The sequence below is a fragment of the Sus scrofa genome, chromosome 6, assembly GCF_000003025.6.
Source record: "Sus scrofa isolate TJ Tabasco breed Duroc chromosome 6, Sscrofa11.1, whole genome shotgun sequence".
Lineage (NCBI taxonomy): Eukaryota > Metazoa > Chordata > Mammalia > Artiodactyla > Suidae > Sus > Sus scrofa.
In genome coordinates, this window is record NC_010448.4 from 145,480,592 (window position 1) to 145,508,110 (window position 27,519).

At 38.7% G+C, this 27,519-nt stretch overlaps 1 protein-coding gene across 3 annotated transcripts in view; it reads left to right on the plus strand.

Moving 5' to 3' along the window:
• The window catches only part of C6H1orf141 (chromosome 6 C1orf141 homolog), a 186,979-nt gene extending 160,575 nt beyond the window's left edge, over window positions 1–26,404 (plus strand). For all 3 annotated transcript variants that reach the window (XM_021096491.1, XM_021096492.1, XM_005656146.2), the window contains 3 exons: window positions 11,040–11,179; window positions 21,699–21,885; window positions 25,324–26,404. In XM_021096491.1, coding sequence (XP_020952150.1) covers window positions 11,040–11,179; window positions 21,699–21,885; window positions 25,324–25,911 — 915 coding nt within the window. In that variant the 3' untranslated portion in view covers window positions 25,912–26,404. The remainder of the gene's footprint in view (window positions 1–11,039; window positions 11,180–21,698; window positions 21,886–25,323) is intronic.

Here is a 27,519-nt window from a genome sequence, read left to right on the forward strand (position 1 = left end):
AAACAAAAGCAAAGATTTGAATTAGCCTAGTTAACTCGTCTATATCCCACCTCTCTTTCCTCTTCTGGATCTTTGATAGCTATTTTTCTGCTTCTTCTATTTTAACTTTTGTACCATGAGATAATATTATCTGAATACTTTTTCCTTTCCTCTCAATTTTGATCACTAACTCCTGATTCCTCTTCACATAAGATGAAAAATCTTAGCAGTTTTAGCCCTTCCTCCACATCTTCCCTAGGAAAGTATATCTTTATTTTTACATTTTTGAGGTCAATAATTATATTCATTTTGCAATTCTGAATAAGCTTTTATATTTTATCTATAGGTTAATTCTAAAACTCAAAACACTGTAAACAGCATTTATATTATGATGGCATTTTTGTAAATAGCTATTCATTGTAGAACAAAGTACCGTGCTAGGATTTTTTTCTTTTCAATGGATGCAGTGTAAAAGCAATAGGCCTCTCTTTTCTTATTCTTCATCAGTTACTCAAAAGTAATGCTGTATATTAGTTTCCCTTATTTTAGACCTTTTTTTTTTTTTTTTTTTTTGTCTTTTTAGAGCCACACCTGGGCGTATGGAGATTCCCAGTCTAGGGGTCGAATTGGAGCTGTAGCCTCTGACATTTACCACAGCCACAGCAATGCCAGATCCAAGCTGTGTTTACAAGCTACAACACAGCCCATGGCAATGCTGGATCCTTAACCCACCTGAGCGAGGCCAGGGATCAAACCTGTGTCCTCATGGATGCTAGTCAGATTCGCTTCTGCTGAGCCATGACAGCAACTCCAAGATCTTGACTGTCTTGTATGGCATTCCTAGTTGCCTTTCTTTTTTCTTGTGGAGAACCACAATAATAGGAAATATATATATACTTGAGTATGCCAAGCTCTTCACATTATATATACATACATATATCCAAAGATATGTAGAATAGATGTATATTTATACATATGAAATATATATGCATATATAATTTACACCCTCAATAACTTGATGAGGAAAGTACTATTATTATCCCTATTTTATAGATGAGAAAAAAGAGGCACAAATAAAATAAGGAACTTGGCCAAAATCAAATTATAAGTGACAGAGGCAGGAAGAACCCAGCAGTCTAATTCATGCTCTTTACCTCTAAGATATGCCACCTCCAGTAAAGAAGCATGTATCCCTCTGATCATAGAGAGTATGATCAGTGCCTTTCTCATTATATTCAGTGGAATCCACTCCAATCTTCTTGGAGGAATCGCTCACAAAGCTCAGTGACTTCTCCAAACTTTGACTCATTGCTCTACTTTCATTGTCACTGGGTCATCCCATTCCTGGTTTAGTTTCCAGACTCAACACCCATGCCTTATTTCTTCTTGGATTTAACCCTCATTTTCCTAGACGACATCTTCAAGAAACTTTCCTAGAAATGCAACATAGCCATCTGAGAATGTATTTATTTTCCCATGTCCTTGACTGATAATTTGGCTGAGTAGAATCATAAGTTCAAAATCTTTTTTTTTCTCTGAACTTTGAAGACACTGTCCCACAGTCCTTATGCCATTCAAACTTGCTAATGAAAAGTTCCAGGTCTTTTGTAACTGCTGTTTTTTCTTTTGAAACTTTTAGGATCTTCTCTCTCTCTCTCTTTTTTTTTTTTTCAGTCTTTTTTTTGTCCTTTTAGGGCTGCACCCGTGGCACATGGAGGTTCCCAGGCGCGGGGACGAATCAGAACTACAGCTGCCAGCCTACATCACAGCCACAGCAATGCGGGATCCGAGCCATGTCTGCGACCTACACCACAGCTCATGGCAATGCCCGATCCTCAACCCACTGAGTGAAGCCTGGGATTGAACCCGCCCTTCATGGTTCCTAGTCAGATTCATTTCTGCTGCACCACGTGGGAACTCCCGGATCTTTTCTTTAATAATGTTGTTTTCAGATGTCTTGAGATTATATGCCTAAGTGTATTTTCTTCAGGTCTAAAAAAATGTCTCTTTGTTATTTCTTTTCCAGTTTCTTTTCCACTATTTTCTCTGTCTTCTAATGGTCAGATTGATTCTTTACATTGATTCTTTACATTGCTTTTCTCTATTTTTGTCTTTTGAAAATTTGCCCTTTATGATGGGAAATTTCCTTAACTTTTTCATCTGGTCTTTTTACTACATTTTTATTCAGTAATCATATTTTAAATTTCCAAAATTTCATTCTTGTTCTTGGTTATTGCTTTTTTCTTTCTTTTTTCTTCTTTTTTGGCTGCCCTGAGGCATACGGAGTTTCCAGGTCAGGGATCAACTCGGAGCTGAAGTTGTGACCTACGCCAAAGCTGTGACAATGCCAGATCCTTTAACCTACTGTGCCAGGCCGTGGATAGAGCGTGCATCCTGGCACTGTAGCAACGCCCCTGATCCTGTTGCACCATAGAGGGAACTTTACTTTTTTTTTTTTCTTTTCATAGAATCCTATTAACATTTGCTCTCAAAATTTTCTGAAGATTCTCCATGTTTTCTTATTTTCTTTCTTGAATTATCTGTTTCTTCTGGCGTCTGTCTTCCCTTTGTTTATCGTGGTATCTATCTTTGATGCTGCTGGTATATTTGTTCATATTTAAGAATGAAGATAAGGGTTAATTTTTCTGTGAAACTGTCATTATTTTACAAATAAGTTTCTCTCCAGAATGGAAAGCTAAGTGTTCTGTGTGCATGGCAGAATTCTGAACCAGCTAGCTTTACTTTAGGATTAGAAAGCAGAAAGGACTCCGTTTGCCTGGTGGCCTTCCTCCCAGATGCTAACATGAGAAGGGTTTAACTCTGGGGAGCTGAAACCCATCCTAACAGAAGTTTTTTTTTTTTTGTCTTTTGTCCTTTTAGGGCCACACCTGCCGCATATGGAGGTTCCCAGGCTAGGAGTCCAATTGGAGCTGTTGCTGCTGGCCTACACCACAGCCACAGCAACACCAGATGCTTAACCCACTGAGCAAGGCCAGGGATTGAACCCGAAACCTCATGGTTCCTAGTTGGATTCGTCTCGGCTGCGCCACAATGGCAACTCCCTAGCAGAAGTTTATTAAGAGGAGGGTACTTATTTTAGCTCGAGACTAATTTCCTATAACTCTCTGTGTGGGATAGGTTAACTAAGAGATAGGGGAATTGGCAGCTTGTTCAGAAATTCCATAACAAAATTTTGGTTAAGCTGTCTCTTTTATAACTTTAGTTCTCATTCCCACCCTCAATACCTGCCAACTTTAATCCTGAAGTTTCATTAGAAAGATAGAAAGACAGCATGATTTTTTTTTTTTACTGACCCCACTACTGTACTAATAACTTCAATTAACTTTCTGTCCTTCAGAAATCTGTTAGCACTCTCTCATGTGCTAATGCCTTTCTCTCTCTCTCTCATGCACACATGTGTGACTACTTCTCTTTCGATGATAGGTTGATTCTTTTTTGTACTCTTTTGCCACCATTATAAAGATGATACTGAGCCCAAGCTCACTCTTCTCACTGAATGAAAAGCCAATAAATCCAGAGACAAGTCGTTGGGGCCGGAAATAACAACTTTCATCAGAAAGGTAGCAGACTTAGACGATAGCAGACTAGTGTCTCAAAGAACCATCTTCCCTTAGTCCCAATTTGGGCTCCTTTTCTACAGAAGAGGAGGGATAGGGGCCCACGTGATGCGGACAAAGGGCTGAGCAGGACCACCAAGGGTCACTCGCTAGTGGTGGCTCCCATTCAAAGGAATCTCAGTACAATATGGCTGTAAACAGTGTGGTCCATCACATTGACTCTGAAAGACCCCTTCCCTTTGAAACTACTAATATCCCTGTCAGCTCCCCCTCATCTGCATTCACTCCAACTTCTGAAAGGCCTTGCTCCTTCAATTATTTTTTTTGTTTGACTTTTACTGAAATACTTAGACAAATATATCTTCTATTTCCATATCTTCTTCTTCTTCTTCTTCTCCTTCTTCTTCTTCTTCTTCTTCTTCTTCTTCTTCTTCTTCTTCTTCTTCTTCTTCTTCTTCTTCTCTTCTCCTCCTTCTTCTCCTTCTCCTCCTTCTTCTCCTTCTTCTTCTTCTTCTTCTTCTTCTTCTTCTTCTTCTCTTCTCCTCCTTCTTCTCCTTCTCCTCCTTCTTCTCCTTCTTCTTCTTCTTCTTCTTCTTCTTCTTCTTCTTCTCTTCTCCTCCTTCTTCTCCTTCTCCTCCTTCTCCTCCTTCTTCTTCTTCTTCTCCTCCTCCTCCTCCTCCTCCTCCTTCTCCTTCTCCTCCTTCTTCTTCTTCTTCTTCTCCTCCTCCTCCTCCTCCTCCTCCTCCTCCTCCTCCTTCTCCTTCTCCTTCTCCTTCTCCTTCTCCCTCTCTCTCCCTCTCCTTCTGTCTTTTTAGCCCACCCATGGCATATGGAAGCTCCTAAGCTAGGGATCGAATGTTTTCTTAATAAATCTTCAGGGGGAGTTCTCATCATGGCGCAGTGGCTAGCAAATCCAACTGGGAACCATGAGGTTGCGGGTTCGATCCCTGGCCTCGCTCAGTGGGTTAAGGATCCGGTGTTGCCGGGAGCTGTGGTGTAGGGCGCAGACATGGCTCGATCCTGCGTTGCTGTGGCTCTGGCGTAGGCCGATGGCTACGGCTCCGATTGGACCCCTAGCCTGGGAATCTCCATATGCCACGGGAGCAGCCCTAGAAAAGGCAGAAAGACAAAAACAATAAAAAAATAAACAAATCTTCAGGGTAAGAGATGATGAGGAACAGAACGAAATTAGCAGCATTGGGAACATAGTAGAAGGCACTGACTGGAGGGATATAAGGTAGTTAGAAACTGTATGGTAATGAATGGAAACTAAATTTTTGGTGATGAGTATGCTATAGGGGATACAGAAATAGAAATATGATCTTGTGCACATGAAACATATATAATGCTATAAACCAATTTTACCTCCATAAAAAATTATTTAAAAAAAGAAATTAGGTAGGTAGACTTGACAGAATTTTTTAAGTGGCTGGATGTGGTGCTTTGAATAAGAATCCCCAAATTTCTTTTTTTGAAAACTGGAAAAATGATGGCACCACTAACTAAAATTCCAGTAATTTTGATATTGTATTTGTGCTATCATTCAGTTTAAGGATTATGTAATTTCTCTGATAATTTGTTCCTTAACACATGAATCTTGCAGAAGTATGTTGTAGAATTTCCAGATATTTGGAGTCTTTCAAGATATCTTATTGTTATTGATTTCTAATTGAATTTCACTGTGGTTAGAGAATATATTCTGTGAATTTCAGTCTTTCTACATTTACTGAGACCTGTGTTAAGATTCAGCATATGGTTTATCTTATTGAAAGTATTATGTGCACTTGAAAAAAAAGTGTATTCAACAATTATATGGTATAATATTCTATAAGTAAATATTTATAAACATAAATATATCTATATGTTATAAATGTATAAATATGTAACTATACCTGTTGAATTAGATTAAGGTGATAGTTTTATTCAGATCATCTGTATCTTTACTTATTTTTTTAGCTGATTATTCTACCAATTGCTGAAATGTGTTTGTTGAAAATCTCTGTGATTATAAAATTGCCTGTTTTTCCCTTTATTCTGTCAATTTGCTTCATGTGTTTTGCAACTCTGTTATTAGATACATACATACTTATGACTTTCATGTCTTACTGACAAATTTTTCATCTTTATCTCTGCTAATACTAAGTCTTGAAATCCATCTTGTTTGAAATTAATAAAACCACCGCCTATTTACATAGTATATATTTTTCCATTAATTTACTTTCAACTTACGTTTAAAGTACATTTCTTTTTTTTTAAATTTTTATGCCTGGGAAATAAATTTTTATGGCTGCACCTGCAGCATATCGAAGTTCTCAGGCTAGGGGTTGAATCTGAGCTGCAGCTACTGACCTACACCACAGCTCATGACAACATCAGATCCTTAGGCCACTGAGCAAGGCCAGGAATCGAACCCGAAGCCACAGCCTCATGGATACTAATCAGGTTTGTGACCCACTGAACCACAACGGGAACTCCCTAAAGTACATTTCTTATAGATAGCATGTAATTGGGTCATACTTTTTTCCTAGTTTGAGAATTTCTTTTAATTGTAATGTTCAGTCCATTAATATTTAACGTGATTATTGATATGGATGAATTTAAGACTAACATTTACAAGGAGTTGTTTATTTCTTTGTTCCTCTGTTCACTTCCTGCCTTCTCTTGGATAATTTGAATATTTATTAACGTTTCATTTTAATGTATATATGGACTTTAACTGTACCTCTTTGTATTTGGGTTTTTTAGTGCTATCTTTAGGGATTAAAATTTACATCATCAACTCTTCAAAGTTTACTTAAAATAAACTTGTGCTATTTCACATAAAGACTTAAAAGCCTTTAAACTGTATAAATCCATTTACTAACCCTGTCTTTCATGGTATAGTTTTTGTATATTACTACAGACCCCCCCATAAGACAATATTACAATTTTTGCTTTCAACAATCCTTTATGTTTTAAAGAAAGTTACAGGGTAAAAATTACCAAATATGACCCAATCTGATGGTTTTCAGTACTTCCTTAAGATTTATTTCCACCTGGTATTATTTCCTTTAGCCTGAAAAACTTCCTTAACTATATGCTGACAACAAATTCTGTTTTCTTTTACCTAAAAGTGTCTTAAGAGTATTCTGCAGGAAATTTCTGTTTGATACAAATTTTTGGCTGATAATTTTTTTTCTTTCAGCATATTGGTGATGTTCCAAATATCTACTGGCCTTAGAGTTCTGACCACCATAGCATCTGATGAGAAGTCAGGGGTATTTTGAATTGTTCCCCTGCATGTAACTTTTTTTCTCTGGCTTCTTTCAGGATCTCTTCCTCGTCTTTGGTTGTCAGCAGTTTGGTTACTTAAGCATGGTTTTTTCTTAATTATCCTGCTTATAGTTCATTAAGTTTCTAGAATTTATAAATTTATGTCTTTCATCAAATTAAGACAATATCATCTGACCACTATTTAAACCTCTTTTACCCCATTATACCTACCCTGTCTTTCTGGGACTCTTTTTTTTTTTTTTTTTCTTTTTATGGTTGCACTTGTAGCATATAGAAATTCCCAGGCTAGGGATCAAATCAGAGCTGCAGCTGCTGGCCTAGCCCACGGCCACAGCAGTACCAGATCTGAGCAGTATCTGCAGTCTACACCACAGCCTGCAACAGTGCTCAATCCTTAACCCACTGAATGAGGCCAGGGATCAAACCTGTGTCCTCATGGATACTAGTCAGGTTCATTACCATTGAACCAGAAGGGGAACTGCATGGGCCTGGTTACTTTTTTAAAGGTAGTTGTTTGAAACTTCTTTTCATTTTTTAAAAAGAATTATTGGTATCCTCAAATTTTCTATTTCTTCTCAAGTCAGTTTTGGCTATTTTGCTTTACATTAAAGTTTATCTGTTGACTTTGCAGAAATTCATAGTCTATCCCTCTCTTAACTCTTCAAACTAATCCTTTATATACAAAAATGATAAATGCCCTCCTGTCCCACCTGGCTTTCAATATGATGTTGACTGTCTTGTGAATACTTTGGGAGTTCCTTGGTGGCCTAGTGGGTAAAGGATCCAGCATTGTCACTGCTGTGGTGTGGGTTCAATCCCTGGCCCAGAACTTTTGCATGCTGTGGACATGCCCCCCCCCAAAAAAAATACTCTGGACACATGTTGCTAGCCTCTCCTGAAATGTCCTCAACTCCAAATCCCAGCATTAAGTTCCTCCTCATTGATGAAATGTTTCCTGTCTCTTCCAACCTTCATTGATATTCCTCTCTCCTAAACTCCTCCTCATTTATAGATGATATTGATTGCTTTGATTCTTAGTGATGTCATTCTGTTACATTATTTACTAATGATTCATGTATGCTAATCACATCTATCCAATAAGAATCTGAACTCCTTATGGCCTAAGTTTTTATCACATTTAAAATTTTTATCTCCTATTATCCAGAATGAAATATAGTCTGTGCCTCGTGTGAAAACAAAATTGCAGGTGCTAAACAAATATTTGTTTGATTAGTTGATGAATAGTTACAAATTATGGAGTTCCTGTCATGGCGCAGTGGTTAAGGAATCTGACTGGGAACCATGAGATTGCAGGTTGGATCCCTGGCTTTGCTCAGTGGGTTAAGGATCCGGCATTGCTATGAGCTGTGGTGTAGGGCACAGACGTGGCTCGGATCCCGTGTTGCTGTGGCTCTGGTGTAGGCCGTCAGCTACAGCTCCGATTAGACCCCTAGCCTGGGAACCTCCATATGCTGTGAGTACGGCCCTAGAAAAGCCAAAAAGCCAAAAACAAACAAACAAACAAAAAACAGTTACAAATTATGCAGTTTATACTTACATATGCGTGATAATTTGGGGTATCTAAATATTTGTATTTAAATAAAAGCATATGAGCCAAGCTGGATCACTTTTTCCAGTTTCTCCTCCTTTACTCCGAACTATTCTGCTGAAACTCCTCTACGTATGAGACAGCCAACTTTCTGTTTAAACTGAGAGGGCTTTTTTTCTCAGCATTTCAACCTTAGACTTTCTCTGCATTTGGAGAAATCTGTTTTATATGAATATAATGGCTAAGTTTTGGAGACAAAATACAAGTAAGTAAAAACTGTGAGGAGTTCCCATCGTGGCTCAGTGGTTAACAAATCCAACTAGGAACCATGAGGTTGCAGGTTTGATCCCTGACCTTGCTCAGTGGGTTAAGGATCCCACGTTGCCATGAGCTGTGGTGTAGGTCCCAAATGTGGCTCAGATCCCACGTTGCTGTGGCTCTGGCATAGGCTGGTGGCTACGGTTCCAATTAGACCGCTAGCCTGGGAGCCTCCATGTGCAGCGAGAAGAGGCCCTAGAAAAATGCAAAAATACCAAAAAAAAAAAACAAAAAAAAAAAAACAAAACCCCACAACTGTGAGTATAGGCATTTTTTTTCCCATTTTTAAAGTTCTATTAAAATATCAGTGATTTATAATGTTGTGATAATTTCTGCTGTATAACAAGGTGATTCAGTTATACATGTACACACATCCATTCTTTTTCAGAATCTTTTCCCATAAAGACCATGACAGACCATAGGGTAGAATTCACTGTGCTGTTCAGCAGGTCCCCATTGGCCAATCATTCCATATACCACAGTGTGCATAGGCCAGTCCCAAACCCCTAGTCCATCCCTCCCCTCTTCCAACTTGTCCCCTTTGGTAACTATGAGTTTGTTTTCAAAGTCTATGTGACTGGGAGTTCCCGTTGTGGCTCAGCGGTTAACCAATCCGACAAGGAACCATGAGGTTGTGGGTTCAATCCCTGGCCTTGCTCAGTGGGTTAAGGATCTGGCGTTGCCATGAGCTGTGGTGTAGGTCACAGATGCAGCTCAGATCCTGCGTTGCTGAGGCTCTGGCGTAGGCTGGCGGCTACAACCCCAGTTCGACCCCTAGCCTGGGAACGTCCATGTGCCGCAAGAGTGGCTCAAGAAAAGGCAAAAAGACCAAAAAAAAAAAAAAAAAAAAAAGTCTGTGTGGCTGTTTCTATTCTGAAAATAAGTTCATTTGTATCTTTTTTTAAAGAGTCTACATATAAGTGCTATCAAATGATGTTTGTCTTTCACTATTTAACTATACTTAGTATTTTCTTGTCTTTTTAGGGTTGTACCTGCAGCATACAGAAGTTCCTAAGCTAGGGGTCAAATTGGAGTTTTAGCCGCTGGCCTACGCCACAGCCACAGCAACACCAGATCCAAGCCATGTCTGCCCCCTGCACTTCAGCTCATGGCAACATCAGATCCTTAATCCATTAGGCAAGGCCAGGGATTGAACCCTCAACCTCAAGGTTCCTAGTCGGATTGTTTTCACTGTTCCACAATGGGAAATCCAAAAGGCAAATTTTAAAATTTCTGTAGATTTGTTTCCCCATCTATAAAGTAGTAATAATAATCCATTTCATAGGCCTTTTTAAAAAATTATTTATTATTTATTTTTTTATTACTCAATGAATTTTATTACATTTATAGGTGTACAACAATCATCACAACCAAATTTTATGGCATTTCCATCCCAAACCCTCAGTGCATCCCCTCATCCCCCAACCTGTCTCATTTGGAAACCATTAAGTTTTTCAAAGTCTGTGAGTCAGTGTCTGTTCTGCAAAGAAGTTCATTCTGTCCTTTTTTCAGATTCCACATGTAAGTGATAGTATTTGATATTGGTGTCTCACCGTCTGACTGATTTCACTTAGCATGATAATTTCTAGGTCCATCCATGTTGCTGCAAATGCTGTTATTTCTTTCCTTTTAATGGCTGAGTAATATTCCATTGTGTATACACACCACATCTTCTTTATCCACTCCTCTGTCTGTGGACATTTAGGTTGTTTCCCTGTCTTGGCTATTGCAAATAGTGCTACAATGAACATTGGAGTACATGTATCTTTTTGACTCGTTGCTTTCTCTGGGTAGATGCCCAGGAGTGGGATTGCTGGATCAAATGGCTAATTCTATTTTCAGTTTCCTGAAGAATCTCCATTCTGTTTTCCACAGTGGTTGTACCAATTTACGGTCCCACCAACAGTGTGATAGGGTTCCTTTTCTCCACATCCTCTCCAGCATTTATTGTTTGTGGACTTTTTGATGATGGCCATTCTGGCCGGTGTAAGGTGGTACCTCATAGTGGTTTTGAGTTGCATTTCTCTAATAATGAGTGATCTTTTCATGTGTTTTTTGGCCATCTGTATGTCTTCTTTGGAGAAGTGTCTGTTTAGATCTTCTGCCCCATTTTTTGATGGGGTCATTTTTTTTTTGGTATTGAGCTGCAGAAGGTGATCATAGGGTTTTTTTTTTTTTTTTGAGGACTAAGTAAGCATTATATTTGAAATTACTTAAAAATCTAACCAGCTGTTAGTTATAATAGACATTCCAAATGCAAGTAATCAAGTATAAATTATTTATCAATATACATATGGAAAAAATAATTTCTGAGATAGTTTCCCACTTTTTTTGATGTTTAGGCGGAAAATGCCAAGCCCTTCCATGAACAGTATTGGCAGCATAGACAACCGTGTAGAAGAACATTGGATCCTACAATCCTTTTTCCTGTATCCAACATGCAACCTAATGTTTCAAAGAAGGAAAAAGACTCTTTTTGCAGGTATACACATTGCATGTTTATGTTGAGGTAACTGAAAATTAACTGCATCTAACTTTTAGAGGTATTAAGACGATCCTTAGCCAGAGTTCCCATTGTAGCTCAGCAGTTAGTGAACCCAACCGGCATCCATGAGGTTGCGGGTTCGATCCCTCACCTCTCTCAGTGGGTTAAAGATCCGGCATTGCCGTGAGCTGTGGTGTGGGTCACAGACATGGCTAAGATCTTGCATTGCTGTGGCTGTGGCATAGGCTGGCAGCTACAGCTCCAATCGGACTCCTAGCCTGGGAACCTCCATATGCCACAAGTGCAGCAAAAAAAAAAAAAAAAAAGATCCTTAGCCAGGGGATATCATATCAGTATCTAATCACGTTTCCATATTATTTCTCTGGTTAATGACATCTGAAGACTCTCTATTACAAAAACAGTGAGGTCTAGATTCCTTAGTATGGCAAATAGTATCTTTCCAGCCACCTATTACACGCTCTTCATACTGATTCTAATCACAATGAACAGTCTGTTCCAATTTTCTGTGTGATTTAACCCATTCTGTTTTCTATGCTCAGAACATACCCCTCCACCTGAGAGATTCCTATTTATCTTTAATAGTTGGGACACTTTTAGCTGCAATTAAAAGGAAATCTAACTACATGTGATTTAGACAGTAAAGATAATTTATAATCTCAAATAACAAGAAGCCCATCAGTAAGGCAGCTCCAGGTTAATTCAAAGGTTCAAAGATGCCTTCACATATTCAGCTCCTCCACCTTTTTTCAACTTGCCTCGACTGTCTTAGCAAGTAGCCTTTCCTCCTGGCTTTGCTGTACAAGATGGTGACTGCTATTCAAGATAACAGATTACAACACCCACTGAAAAAGGGCTCTTTGACCCTTTTGTAAGAATGAGGAAGATGCTACCAAAAGCCCTCCAGCAGGCCTCTCCTGGTGTCTCTTGGCTAGAATAGCTTCATGCACCCATTTCTAAACCAATAAATCATTATCAGCTTAAAGCAGTTTTTCCAACTTTTTTTTTTTTTCTTTTTAGGGCTGCACCTGCAGTGACATATGGAGGTTCCCAGGCTAGGAGTCCAATCAGAGCAGCAGCTGATGGCCTACACCACAGCCACAGCAATGCTGGATCCAAGCCACATCTGTGACCTACACCGCAACTCATGGCAACGCTGGATCCTTAACCAGCGAGGCCAGGGATCGAACCCGCGTCCTCATGGATACTAGTCAGGTTCTCAACCTGCTGAGCCGCAACAGGAACTCCCAGTTTTTCCAACTTTTAACACTACCCACAGTATGAAATAATTTTTATATCATGATGATTTATATATATTATATCTATATATCTATGTATGGAGCAGAAGATTCAGATTCATAGACCTAATTATTTTCTTTCACTCTGTTATTTGAAATTGATTGCAGTATTTCAGTGTTTTACAGTTATTACTAAGGATCTATGTGATACACTCTATTACTTTTAAAATGTGATCAGGAGATGCTAAGTTGATTTAGTGTCTAAATTGATGGGTTGTAGCTCACATTTTGAAAAGCGCAGGCTTAGATTATTTAAGATTCATTCCTTTGATTTAGGAAGGAGCCCAACCTCCCTTGAAGGACAGAAGAAAAATGAATAAGATCTGAATTCTGTTAGCAAAAAAGGGGGGGAGAAAACACTCTTAAGTAGGCAACTCTGTTCACTATATTATCCTCTAAGATTCCACTCAGGAGTTTCCATCGTGGCGCAGTGGAAATGAATCCGACTAGCAACCATGAGGTTGCAGTTTCAATCCCTGGTCTTGCTCAGTGGGTTAAGGATCTAGTGTCACTGTGAGCTGTGGTGTAGGTCACAGACATGGCTAGGATCTGGCATTACTGTGGCTCTGGCATAGGCCAGCAGCTGCAGCTCCAATTAGACCCCTAGCCTGGGAACCTCCATGTGCTATGGGTGTGGCCCTAAAAAGACAAAAGACAAAAAAAAAAAAAGATTCTACTCAGATGCCATATATTCTCTGAAATGTTCTTTGAAAACAATGCCAGGCTGCTTTACCCTTTCAGCAAAGGAAATCTCCCTTCATAAAATTTCTTGGGTCTTTCCACAGAAGAAGCATTGTAATTCTTTTATCAAAGTCCCAAATTAAGATTTCTGAGAAAGTTGACAACATAAATACAATTTTATCCTGGCTAAAATAAGTAAGAAAAAGAAGAAAAATGCCTTAAATTGAAACTAGGACATTTAATCTCAAAATCAAAGAAAATCTTCTATATGTTACATTATGAAATAGTTTGAAAGAAAATTCTAGAGGTCAATGCATAATTCATATTCCTAGAAAAAAGGAAAAATATTGAAGGTGCTAATAGAAGATAGTCTGAAAATTGGGAGTTCCCATCGTAGCGCAGCAGAAATGAATCTGACTAGTAACCATGAGGACACAGGTTTGATTCCTGGCCTCACTTGTTGGTTAAGGATTCCGCATTGCTGGGAGCTGTGGTGTAGGTCGAAGGTGCAGGTTGGACCTGGCATGGCTGTGGCTGTGGCGTTGGCTGGTGGCTACAGCTCTGATTCGACCCCTAGCCTGGGAGTCTCCATATACCATGGGTTTGGCCCTAAAAAGACAAAAAAAAAAAAAAAAAAAAAAAACACACAACAAACAACAAAAAAAAGAAGGTTGTCTGAAAATACTATTAATCACCACTCCCCTCCCCCTCCCCCATCCCTACGCCTTCCACCACACACACTCAAATAAAAAGGTTTATTTATTTATTTATTTTATTTTTAATTTATTTTTTTTTCTGCTGTACAGCATGGGGACCAAGTTACACTTACATGTATACGTTTTTTTCCCACCCTTTGTTCTGTTGCGATATAAGTATCTGGACATAGTTCTCAATGCTACTCAGCAGGACCTCATTGTAAATCCATTCCAAGTTGCATCTGATAACACCAAGCTCTCAATCCCTCCCACTCCCTCCCCCCCCCCCCCGCCCCTGGCAGCCACAAATGTATGATTTTCTTTTCTGTGGAGGTGTTCATTTGTGCTGGATATTAGATTCCAGTTATAAGTGATATCATATGGTATTTGTCTTTGTCTTTCTGACTTATTTCACTCAGTACGAGACGCTCTAGTTCCATCCATATTGCTGTAAATGGCATTATGTCGTTCTTTTTTATGGCTGAGTAGTATTTCATTGTGTATATATACCACATCTTCCTAATCCAATCATCTGTCAATGGACATTTGGGTTGTTTCCATGTCTTGGCTACTGTGAATAATGCTGCAATGAACATGCAGGTGCATGTGTCTTTTTCAAGGAAACTTTTGTCCGGATATATGCCTAAGAGTGGGATTGCGGGGTCATGTAGAAGTTCTATGTATAGATTTCTAAGTTATCTCCACAATGTTCTCCATAGTGGCTGTACTAGTTTACATTCCCACCAGTAGTGCAGGAGGGTTCCCTGAGAAAGGTTTATTTAAAAATTTTTTTTTAAATTTTAATTGTATTTTTTTCTTGTTAGGGCTGTACCTATGGCATATGGAAATTCCCGCGTCAAAGGTTGAACTGGAGCTGCAGCTGCAGGCCTGCACCACAGCCACAGCAACATGGGATCCAAGCCATATCTGCAACCTGTGCCACTTCTTCTGCAACACTGGATACTTAACCCACTGAACCCCAGTCCTCACAGACACTATGTAGTGTACTTAACCCGCTGAGCCACAACAGGAACTACAACCTGTTAATTTTTAAGAGGAGAATTTAATAGTACCCAGGTAAACAGGGAGAACAGCCAAAGAAAATGTACCCCCGTTATTTTGGGGCTAATGCCAAGCCCAGATTTAAGTGTCCTGATTCAAAGGTGAGTAGATAAAAAAATCAAAACCAAACATGGGACATATCAACAATTCTGCAGCAAACAAATGAAATTTAAAATATAGCTGATGGCCACGTTTGGACAGTGTGTACCCCATGAAACAGGAGAAAAGTTAAACAATAATTATTTCATATGCTCAAGAAATTAAAGAAAATAAGGATTCTATGAAATAAGATTTGAAAATACAAAAGATAATTGTTGAGGATGAAATGGTGCTATCAGAGCTAACAATTTTTTTTTTTTTTCGGTCTGTTCTAGGGCCGCACCCCGTGGCATATTGAGGTTCTCAGGCTAGGGGTCTAATCAGAGCTATAGCCGCTGGCCTACAGACCTACACCACAGCTCACAGCAACGCTGGATCCTTAACCCAGGGAGCAAGGTCAGGGATCGAACCCGAAACCTCATGGTTCCTAGTCGGATTTGTTAACCACTGTGTCACGATGGGAACTCCAGAGCTAACGATATTTTTAAGGAAATAGGTAATGATAAAGTAGAAGTTAAAGTTACATTTAAAGTACTGAAGAGTAGAATAAACATTGGAGTGAGCCACATCAAAGATTTGAAGAGCAAGTTTAGGAAAATGACATAGAATGCAATATAAAGGGTCAAAAATACGACTGAATTAGACAAAACAGTATATTAAGGGAAGAAAACAGATATCCAACATGGAGGTAATTGATGTGTTTGAAGAAGAAAACAAATTGAATGAACTGACTGAAAAGGGGATGGGAAAACCATGTTGGAGTAATGGAAATACTCAATATCTTGATTATGATAATGCTTATATGAGTATATATTTTAAAAATTTATCAAACTGTGGAATTAAAATGTATACATTTTATTATATGTAAATTATACCTCAATAAAATTAAAAGACTAACCTGCAAAAGTCTAAAAACACCAAAAATATAATAAATTAAAATACTCTATTTTAAATGATCTAAATAATATTCAGTAATCTAAAGTAATCTAAGAAAACTTTGGGTAAATGTAGTAAATAGTAATAATATTTCATTTAAAATAAAAAATAAGATTTGTTTTTAGGAGTTCCTGTTGTAGCACAGCAGAAAGAATCTGTCTAGTATCCATGAGGTCGTGAGTTTGATCCCTGGCCTCGCTCAGTGAGTTAAGGATCTGGTGTTGCCGTGTGCTGTGGTGCAGGTTGCAGACACGGCTCAGATCCTGCGTTGCTGTGGCTGTGGTGTAGGCTAGCAGCTGTAGCTCCAATTTGAGCCCTAACCTGGGAAGTTTCATGTGTGGCAGGGGCAGCCCTAAAAAGCAATAACAACAATAATAATAATAAAGATTTGTTTTTAAAGTCAATGATAATTAAATATATAATGTAGTTTATCAAATTCTGTGCTCATCATTGTCACTTGCATCCTGCCATCTATGCTACTTTTATTTTTCTTGAATGACATCCTGTAGTAGTTCTTTCAATAATGATCTATTTGTTGTTAACTCTGATCCTTATGTATCTGGAAGTATTTTTATTTCTTGTCACTCTTTTTTTCTTTTTTTGTCTTTTGTCCCTTTAGGGCCACACCCTGAGCATATGGAGTTTCCAAGGATAGGGGTCTAATCGGAGCTGTAGTTGCCAGCCTACACCAGAGCCACAGCAATGCCAGATCCTAGCCACGTCTGCGACCTACACCACAGCTCACGGCAACACTGGATCCTTAACCCAACAACCTCATGGTTCCTAGTCATATTCATTTCTGCTGTGTCCTGAAGGGAAGTCCTCTTGTCACTCTTGAATGAGAGCTTAGTTGATGTAGAATTTTAGGTTGAAAATTATTTTCTCTCAATTGTTTAAAGATACAACTTCATTAAATTCTGGAATCATAGATTAGAATTCTGCTTTTGAGCTAATTGTTGTTCCTTTTGTAGAATGACAGCTAACATCACGTCTTTACTTCCTGGAGTTTTAGGATTTTTCTCTTCATCATCTCCATTTTTACTACCATGAATCATGATATAGTTTTATTCTTCTCTGTCCTCCTCAGTTCGAGAAATACACTTCTGTTAGAATTATTGGCCATTATCTATTCAAATATAGATTCTTCACCGCTGCCTCTGTTTTCTTCTTCTGGAACTATTAGGCGAATGTTGCCAATCTACCTCTCATGTTTTCTTTTTTTTTTTTTTTTTTTTTTTTGTCTTTTTTTTTGTTGTTGTTGTTGCTGTCGTTGTTGTTGTTGTTGTTGCTATTTCTTGGGCCGCTCCCGCGGCATATGGAGGTTCCCAGGCTAGGGGTCGAATCGGAGCTGTAGCCACCGGCCTACGCCAGAGCCACAGCAACGCAGAATCCAAGCCGCGTCTGCAACCTACACCACAGCTCACTGCGACGCCGGATCGTTAACCCACTGAGCAAGGGCAGGGACTGAACCCACAACCTCATGGTTCCTAGTCGGATTCATTAACCACTGTGCCACGACGGGAACTCCCCTCTCATGTTTTCTATCTGTTCTTTCACTTTTTTTGTTTATCTTTCTGTATATTCATTCGTACATCCATTATCTTTTTGTACATTCATTCATACATACATTCTGTGAATTCCTTGGTGCTTTCTGTCAATTAATTCTTCTTTTGGCTATTAAAGCTAGAGTTATATTATTTATTTCCAATATTCCTAGTTTTTTAAAAAATATCGACTTGTTCTTTTTTAGGCTATTTTCATCTTACAATATCTTGTTCTTTTACATGAATGTTTTTTATTTGTTTTTGAAGTTCCTAAACATACCATATTTTATCAAATCTAAGATGTCAACAATTGACCCTGTCAAATGATTCCATAATGCTAATGTACATCTTAGAATTGAAACATGGTAAGAATTTCAGAGTTCCTGTCATGGCTCAGCTGAAACAAATCTGACCAGCATCCATGAGGATGCAGGTTCAATGCCTGGCCTTGCTCAGTGGGCTAAAGGATCCAGCGTTGCCGTGAGCTGTGCTGTAGGTTGCAGATGCATCTCCAATCTGGCGTTGCTGTGACTGTGGTACAGGCTGGCAGCTGTAGCTCTGATTCCACCACTAGCCTGGGAACCTCCATGTGCTGGGAGTGTGGCCCTAAAATGACAAAAAAGAAAGGAAAGAAAGGAAGGAAGGAAAAGAGGAAGGGAGGAAGGGGAAAGAAATATGATAAGAATTTTAAAGTTATCTTTAGATTTTTCTATTTAATTTTATTGCCAAATTTGCCTCATATTTGTTGACTTTGTCATTCTTTGTATTTTTCATGTGTTTTAGAATTTCAGCAGGGTCTCTCTTCATTTATCATTTAGTTTACCTACTCTTCTTCCCTTTCCAGAAGTTTTGCAGTTGCTGCCGCTTAACCTTCATGGTCCTCAGGTCAAGCCAGATTTTAGAGGTGTGACTGGGACTCCCCTGCCAGAGAAATCTTCAGGATAGGGCAGATCCAGTCTTCATGCCCCAATGTGGTTTGCCTTAGTTTAGTTATACCGTTGGCCGTGGGAAGGAGTGACTTTTAGTCTTTTCATGAGCCAGGGAACCTCTACCACCCAACCCCTTGTTTCAACCTGGCTTTTCCACACTTGCCTTTCCCATCTCTCTCAATGGCGTCTACCCAGTCAGTGAAGCTAAAACCTAGAAATCATCCTTGATTTCTCTTTGTTCATTATACTCCATGTCCAATCCACCAGCCAGGACACTTGGATCTTCCTCCGAAATACAATTCAGCTTATACTTTTCTGCCATTTCCCTGTGCTGCAATTGTTATCCAGTCCACTAACATGCCTTACCTAGACCGAGCTGTGGTCTCTTAATTGATTACCCCATTGCTGCTCTTGCCATCCACATTCCCCCTTCCCTCCGCAGACTATTCATCCCTGACAGGTCGGAGGGATTTTTCTAAAACATAAATCAACCTACTTTGTTCTTCTGTTTAAAACCCTCCAGGAGTTCCCGTCATGGTTCAGTGGTTAACAAACCCGACCCGTATCCATGAGGACGCAGGTTCAATCCCTGGCCTCGCTCAGTGGCTTAAGGATCTGGCATTGCCATGAGCTGTGGTGTAGATCGCAGATGCGGCTCAAATCCTGCATTGCTGTGGCTGTGGTGTAGGCTGGCCGCTGCAGCTCTGATTTGACCCCCTAGCCTGGGAACCTCCATATGCTGTGGGTGTGGCCCTAAAAAGACAAATGACAAAAAAAAAAAAGAAAAAAAAACAAAACTGATGTCTGTTATAACCAGAAGAAGATATTACCTCTTCACTATGGCTTAAGTGGCCCTATGTGATTTGGTCCCTGATACCTATCTCATCTCATCTCACTCCACTCTCTCCCTCATTCACTATATTCTAGCAGCACTGGCCTTCCAGTTCCTTGAGCTTTCATTCCAAGCTGGTTGCACACTGAGACCTTTATACTTGCTATTTCCTCTGCCTAATAGGCTATTCCCCTAGCTCTTCACCTGGCTGCTTCTGTCTCTTTCTCAGTTTCAACTCAAATAACCCCTCCTGGGAGAGGTCTTCCATAGCCACCCTAGATGAAGTATCATGTTATATTTTTCAGTAATACTTACAAGTAGGTGAAATCATTTTATATCTTTGTTAATTGAATGGTTGGTTTATCGAAGACTTTCTCTCTCTTGAATAGGGCTTCCCATCCAATGTGCCGTCATAATTTGTTGTGTTCAGAGGCGGGTAGAGGTGTGCTGAAATGATCCTTCAGCCTTTAAGACTGCTGAGTTGGCAGTACTTCGTTCACTGTGCTGAACAAAGAATATTAAATTATATGTATGCCATCATGTGGAAAAGTTAGGAAACCTTGCCCTAGACTACAAACTTCTTAAAAGCAAGAAAAGCTGAATTTATGGCCAATAGCATGTGTGTCTCGGAGCATGTTTAAGAAAGTAGAGAATGCTGGAGTGGCCAGAGGCATATTTAGAAGAGTTCAACTTTGGATTCTTTCTTCATGCCAGGTTGCAAGTTGTGCTTGTCATCTGCTAACTAACCTCTCTCCCTACCAAGTGTTTAACCTTCTGAGACTCCCTCTTGGCTGATAATGACTTTATATGTAGAGAGATTTGCAAATGTGGGAATGCCTTTCTTCAAAAAAATCCCTAAGACCAGTTTTATGGTTAATCTGTCTTAGCCAAACATTAGATCCCTGATCTCAGTCTTTTTTCTATTTTGTTCACTTAAGTTTTTACGGAGTAGCTACTACAGATCAAGCACCATACCAGGTACTTTTGCATGTTATTTTACATTGTAAAATAGTTCATACAAAATATCTTCTAAGTGCTGTAATATATATGTGTGTTTTATTAAAATATTTTATAATTTCACCCCAAAGAGAAAAAAAAAAAAAACCTAGGGAATCATTTGATTTGGTTGGTCACTTAGAAGATTATGTTAGTAAAAGCTAATTTGTTTTTAAATTTTTTAATATTTTATTTTGTTCAATGATGTTTCTAAGAAGAAGAGTTGTGGCTTTTATTTTCTGGTAGCCCAGCATGAATGTGATCTGGCTTATTACGGCCATTTAGGCCCGTGTGACAATCCAATGACTGACCTATGACTGGTCAACCAGTCACATGCACATTCAGACAAGTTCACACACATATGACGTTAGGTCAGTCAGACCTTGAGCACGTGCTCTTTGTGCTGCAAGTACACAATCAAATGGAGAGGAAGACAGTGAAATATGGAGAGATATAATTGTGGTTTTGCAGTAGAGACAAATTTAATTATATTACAACATGGATGTGAAAAATGTAACTTTCATATAACATTGATATTTCTCATGAGATCCTCAAATGTTGTAATGAAAATAGTCATATTAATCCATTGTGTTTTAAACTTTGGAACCATAATGCACAGCCTCTTTACCCTTAACACAGTCCTTCTGTTTCTAAGAGAGTATCTGAGTATATGAGTAGGGGGCTCACTGGACCTTATGACATTGAGGAAAAGATACTTGACAAGAATCTTTCATGTACTGCTGGTCTCATTCCTGGACGTTCTATGACTGCTGACATCTGTAGTTCATGAACTTATAATCTGTTCTCTTTGAACTTAGATTCGGTCCATTATGAACCATCATCAGTATGGTGGAACTCATTGAGTCTCTGTCATGTCTTCATCTGTTCTTAGACTATCTATGACTCACCCAAGCCAAGACTCTGGTTTAGGTTATTGCACCTCTGCAAGGGCAAGTGTGTTGGCAAGCCTAAACTCAGTGTCCATGTCACAGGTGAACCAAGGGAGATCTGGAATGAGAAAGAGATCCCCTCTCTGCCTAACCAAACCATTTTATCCTGATAACAAAGCTAGGGTCACCTGTGTTGGCAGGAAGCTGCCCCTACAAAGCACTCTTGTCTCAGAATCTTAACAAAGGATGTGGTAAATATACCTTTCTTCCTTTGGTGTTCTCCTCAACCTATATAATACACCACCAGTCCACTCAAACACCAGACATATTATCTCTCTTCCACCCCTGTTTTTGCTGTTCCCCCCCCACACACACACAAACCAATCAGGAAATGATAGTCTTGTTAGGTTGAAAGTATGGCAGAGGATTTGAGGAAGATGTTAGCCATGATTTTAAGGAATGGGAGAGGCAGACAAGAACTGACAAGCTGAAATCAGCCTTATAAACGTGTATGCTGAACTTGTGTTCATTTTCAGAATAAAATCTCCTGCACAGATGAATGATTATAATACAAAAGAAAATAAATACATCGAAAATTACCAACTAAATGAATATTCAGTAAGAAAGAAAAGCTTGCTCCCCTTATGCTTTGAGGATGAATTGAAAAATCCAAATGCCAAGATAATCAGCATTAGTCCAGCAAAGACAGTAACTTCTCACATGGTAATAAAAACATCCACTACTGTTCAATAAAAATGTGTATTGTTACTATCTGTGGGATTAACATATCCTAGTGACCAGACCCTTTGATAAATTCTTCTTAACTCTTGGCTTCATATTCTGAAGTGACAACAACACAAATTCTTAATGTTCTTTTTAGAAAACCCATCCCAAAACAGGGGATTCCTTTGCACCAGTTAAAAATTCTGTTATTCTTCATGAAGAAGGATTTATCAAATTTTCTTCATTATCGAAGATATAAAATAAAGATGGTGTTTTAAAATGACTGCATTATGTTTCACTTTTCTATCTATCTATTTCAGCTATTCCAACCAGAAAATACATTTTAAAAAATTTTACTGGTGTATAGTTGACTTACAATGTTGTATTAGTTTCAGGTATACAGCAAAGTGAATCAGTTATAAATATATCTGTTCTTTTTTCCCATGTAGGTGATTACAAACAGTTGAGTAGATTTTCCTGTGCTACATACAGTAGCTTCTTGTTAATCATTTATTTTATCCAGTTACCTATATTTCCACCCTACCAATTCCTCCCCCCCCAACAAGTTTCACCTGTGATAACCATATGCTTGGTTTTGAAACCTATGAGTTTGTTTCTGTTTTATAAATAGGTTCATTTGTATTATTTTTATTAAATTCCACATATAAGTGATATCATATGATATTTACCTTTCCCTGTCTGACTTACTCCACTCAGTAGGATAATCTCTAGGTCCACCCATGTTGCTGCAAATGGCAACATTTCATTCTATTTTATCACTGTGTAGTATTCTATATATATATATATATATATGATATATATATCACATCTTCTTTATCCATTTTTCTGTTGATAGACATTTAGGTTGCTTCCATGTCTTGGCTATTGTAAATAGTGTTGCAGTGAACATTGGGGTGCATGTATCTTTTCGAGTTATGGTTTTCCTTGGATATATGCCCAGGAGTGGGATTGCTGGATCACATGGTAGTTCTGTATTTTGTTTTTTGAGGCACCTCCTTACTATCCTCCATAGTGGTTGCACTAATTTACATTCTCACCAAAGGATTCCCTTTTTGCCACACCCTTTCCAGCATTTATTGTTTACAGACTTTGTGATGGTGGCCATTCTGCCTGGTATGAGGTGATACCTCAGTGTAGTTTTGACTTGCATTTCTCTAATAATTAGTCATGTTGAGCATTTTTTCATATGTTTTTTGACCATCTGTTTTCTTTGGAGAAATGTCTATTTAGATCTTCTGCCTATTTTTGACTGGGTTTTTTAGGTTTTTTTTTATATGAAGCTCCATGAGATGTTTGTATATTTTGTAGATTATCATTTATTGGTTGCTTCATTTGTAAAGATTTTCTCCTGTTCTGTGGATTGCCTTTGTGTGTGTGTGTGTGTGTGTGTGTGTGTGTGTGTTTTAGTGGTTTCCTCTGCTGTGCAAAAGCCTTTACGTTTACTTAGGTCCCATTGGTTTATTTTTGTTTGTGTAGAAATACATTTGTTACAGGCTCTTTGGTGCCTCCGAGTCTCTAGGAATGCTCAAGAGACAATCTGGCTTGAAAGCTACCCAATCAGGAATCATCCCATTACAGCCCCAGATTGTTCCACTGGGGCCCAGGCTGTTGTCACAGACCAAACTTGCCAATTCTGATTCTGGGCAGTGGACACTGTTTCTAGAACCTTTGCCACTGCTGCCTTTCACAGCTAGATAGATGCACCCATCCTCACTAGAATAGCTTTCACCATGCCTACTTTTCACAGTGCTTGTTTTTCCTGAACTGAAAACTGTCTTGGATGTCTCTTGAGTGCAGAGCCTAGGTCACACGCTTATGCTCTAACCTCAAAGGAGGCTGATAAAGAGAGCTTTTGCCTCTCCTACGGGTACATTGACTTGTAAGGTGGAAAATACCCTAAGGTGTTGGGCAGATAAAAATTTGACAAACTAATGGGAGTTCCTGTCGTGGCTCAGTGGTTAACTAATCTGACTAGGAACCATGAGGTTGCGGGTTCCATCCCTGGCCTTGCTCAGTGGGTTAAGCGTTGTTGTGAGCTTCAGTGTAGGTCACAGATGTGGCTGGGATCCCAGCATTGCTGTGGCTCTGGCGTAGGCCGGTGGCTACGGCTCCGATTGGACCCCTAGCCTGGGAACCTCCATATGCCACAGGTGTGGCCCTAGAAAAGGCAAAAAGGCAGAAAGGCAAAAAAAAAAAAAAAAAAAAAAAAAAAAAATTGACCAACTTCTACTGCTATGGCTAAATAGGTAACACTGGCATCACCAGTGGATAGCAAAAATAGACCTTTTGTCATTTCTGCAGTAATCATAAGCATTAATATGCCTTTCACACTAATACAATTAGATGATCCTCATGTCTTACTTCATGAATTAATTATATTTCTAAAAGAAATGTAGCAATCACTGACCTAAAATTTACAAACGAAATACTGGTAATAGTCATATTTGGTGAGTTCCTGTGGAGTTCACCTTTTTTTCCTTATAATGGTAATATGGAAAAGAGTTTAGTGTGTAGCTCATAGATACAGATTTTCCTACTGCTGTGATTAAAAATAATATATTTTAAAGTCAATCTATTACTTTGGCTGTTTTATTCCACAGATATATATATCAAGCACTTTTTCTTGTGCTAAGTATTGTGCTAAGTGTTAGGACACAGTAATGAATATGATTGTTTTAAAGATAATTTTATACTTTCTGAACTTATTAGGATACTCAGACTGTGTAATTTTGGCTTATAATCGGTTGCGATCCGTCTCTTTTGATCTTTGACCCACTCCATTTTTTGGTATGTTGCTTATTTCTGGGCACAGAAACCTAAGAAAGGCCAGAAAAATGTTCCATCCCACCAACTATCCTATTTACCAATGACAACACCTCAGACATTTAAGAGAGAGTTTTATTTCTTGGGAGTTCCCATTGTGGCTCAGTGGTAACGAACCCAACTAGTATCCATGAAGATGTGGGTTCATCCCTGGCCTTGCTCTGTGGGTTAAGGATCTGGTGTTGCCCTGACCTGCAGTGTAGGTCGCATACGTGGCTCGGATGTTGCTGTGGCTGTGGTTTAGGCCGGGAGCTACAGCTCCCATTAGACCCCTAGCCTGGGAACTTCCACGTGTTGCAGGTGCGGCCCTAAAAACAAAACAAAATAAAAAAAAAAAACAAAAAAAGGAATATATTTATTTCTTTATCTCTCACTTTATTTCAAAAAAGATTTTAGAAGACCAAACATTCAGATTTTACTCTTAAAGTCTTATTAAGAGAAGGAACTGTTTAAATACCATTTATTGTTCATATTAAGAATTTCTGTGTACTCATTTTTAGAATATTTTGCCATTTTGTTTTCATGTTTAAAAAAGTATAGAGTCTTCTTGCCTCAATAGACTGATGACTAAGTACTCTTTTCTTTAATCCACAGGAACATAATGACACAAATCCCATAATTTTCCATAAGACTGAATATGTAAAAATGTTCCTTTTGACAAAAAATAGGCTTCTTCCCCATTCAGTGGAAAAAGGAACAGATTACCTACATCAAAGGTCAAATGTTGTTTTAGAAAGAAACTGTGGAATGCTCAAGTCTGTAGTTAGAGGTCAGTCTATTACTCCCTCCAAACTCAAAAGGACCATGCCTACAACGCAGAGGAAAGATGAACCAGCAATACCCTTTGAAGTGGGTCGTGGACGTGTAACGGATCAACTAAGGAGGAAAACTAGTAAGCAGACATTTGAAAACGTATCTTGGCATAAACTCTATAGCGTCTCACAGACATTTTCCAGCCTAACCAAAAAATTTGTGGGGCTCCTCGATAAAACCATTATTCAAGAAAAGGTGGCTAAAACTAGCAACTTTGAAAAAATGTTTTCTACAGTAAAACCAATGAGCAAATTCAGTGCCTCACCTGTCAAATATTGCTCAAAGCCTTCAAAAAATATACTCAAAGTCCATAAAATAAATGGTGTAACACCATTGGATGATTTGTTAAACTCATCAAGTATAAATTAAATACCTTGTAACACGGTGTTTCTACAGCAATATTTGGGTAACAAGAAGCAAGTAACAGTTCCAAGATTATAGAAGAAATGATTTTCTAAATGGCAATGTTCTAACGGATGGTAGAAGAAAACAGAAGAAAGCACAGAAATTGGAATTATGAACAGTGGAATAGAGGTGGAATATAATACTTGAAGTGAACAAGGGGACAAAATTAGGAAATAAGATCAACAAGAGGAACTAGTTCAGAATTCCTCTTATCTCAGATCCCTCAGTCATCAGCAGTCCCTCATAAAGCATGATTCAGGATCAAGAATGGTATCGACTAGCTCTGGAAATTTGCTATTGGAAGCCAAATAATGTCAATGACCTTAATTGGATATCACACAAGACAAATATACCATTAACCTGATGCATGTGGAATTAATCGCGTATCAGCATTTTGGATAGTCCTTGGAAACTAGCATGACACTAGCAATTCATGAAATTAAAAAGGCTTTGAAATTTTCAAATATCGTTTTTGTTGGTAAATGTTGGAACTTCTTTATTATATAATGCCTTCATTAAGTATAACAGACTTTATGAATTGTTAAATAATTTAGAAGAATAACTTATCCTTTTTTTTTGTTTGACTTTTTAGGGCTGCACCAGCAGCATATGGGAGTTCCCAGGATAGGGGTCAAATTGGAGCTGCAGCTGCTGGTCTATACCCCACCCACAGCAACGCCAGATCCAAGCTTCAACTTCAACCTACACCACAGCTCATGGCAATGCTGGATCCTTAACCCACTAAGCGAGGCCAAGGATTGAACCCGCATCCTCATGGTTACTAGTCAAGTGTATTACCACTGTGCCACAATGGGAACTACTAGAATAACTTGTTTTTAATAAGCTAAATAATTTGGGTATGAAGTCCCATAAAAAATTGAAAATGTTTGGAGTTCCCACCATGGCTCAGAGGAAATGAACCTGCCTAGCATCCATAAGGACGCAGGTTTAATCCCTGGCCTCGCTCAGTGGGTTAAGGATCCGGTGTTGCCATGAGCTGTGGTGTAGGTTGAAGACATGGCTCCGATCCTAAGTTGCTGTGGCTATAGTGTAGGCCGGCAGCTGTAGCTCCAATTCGACCCCTTGCCATAGAACTTTCATATGCTGCAGGTGTGGCCTTAGAAAGCAAAACAACAACAACAACAACAACAGCAAAAACTTAACTATGCAGTCAGCTCTCTGTATCCATGGGTTCTATATCTGCGTATTCAACCAATCATGGACTAGAAAATATTCCAAAAAATTCCATGAAGTTACAAAAAGCCAAAACTTGAATTTGCTTAGCACCAGCAACTATTTACATAGCATCTGCATTTTACTTACAAATATTTACATAGCATTTAAATTGTGTTAGGTATTATCAGTTATCAAGAGATGATTTTAAAGTTCACGGGAGAATGTGCGTAGGTATTATACAAATACTATTACATTTTACACAAGGAACTTGAGCATCTATGGATTTGGGTATCTGTGGGGGTTCCTGGAAACAATCCCCTATGGAATCAAAGGAATAACTGTATACTATTTATAGGAAATATAGTTAAAGCTTTATTTTAAAGCTTGAAAATAAAG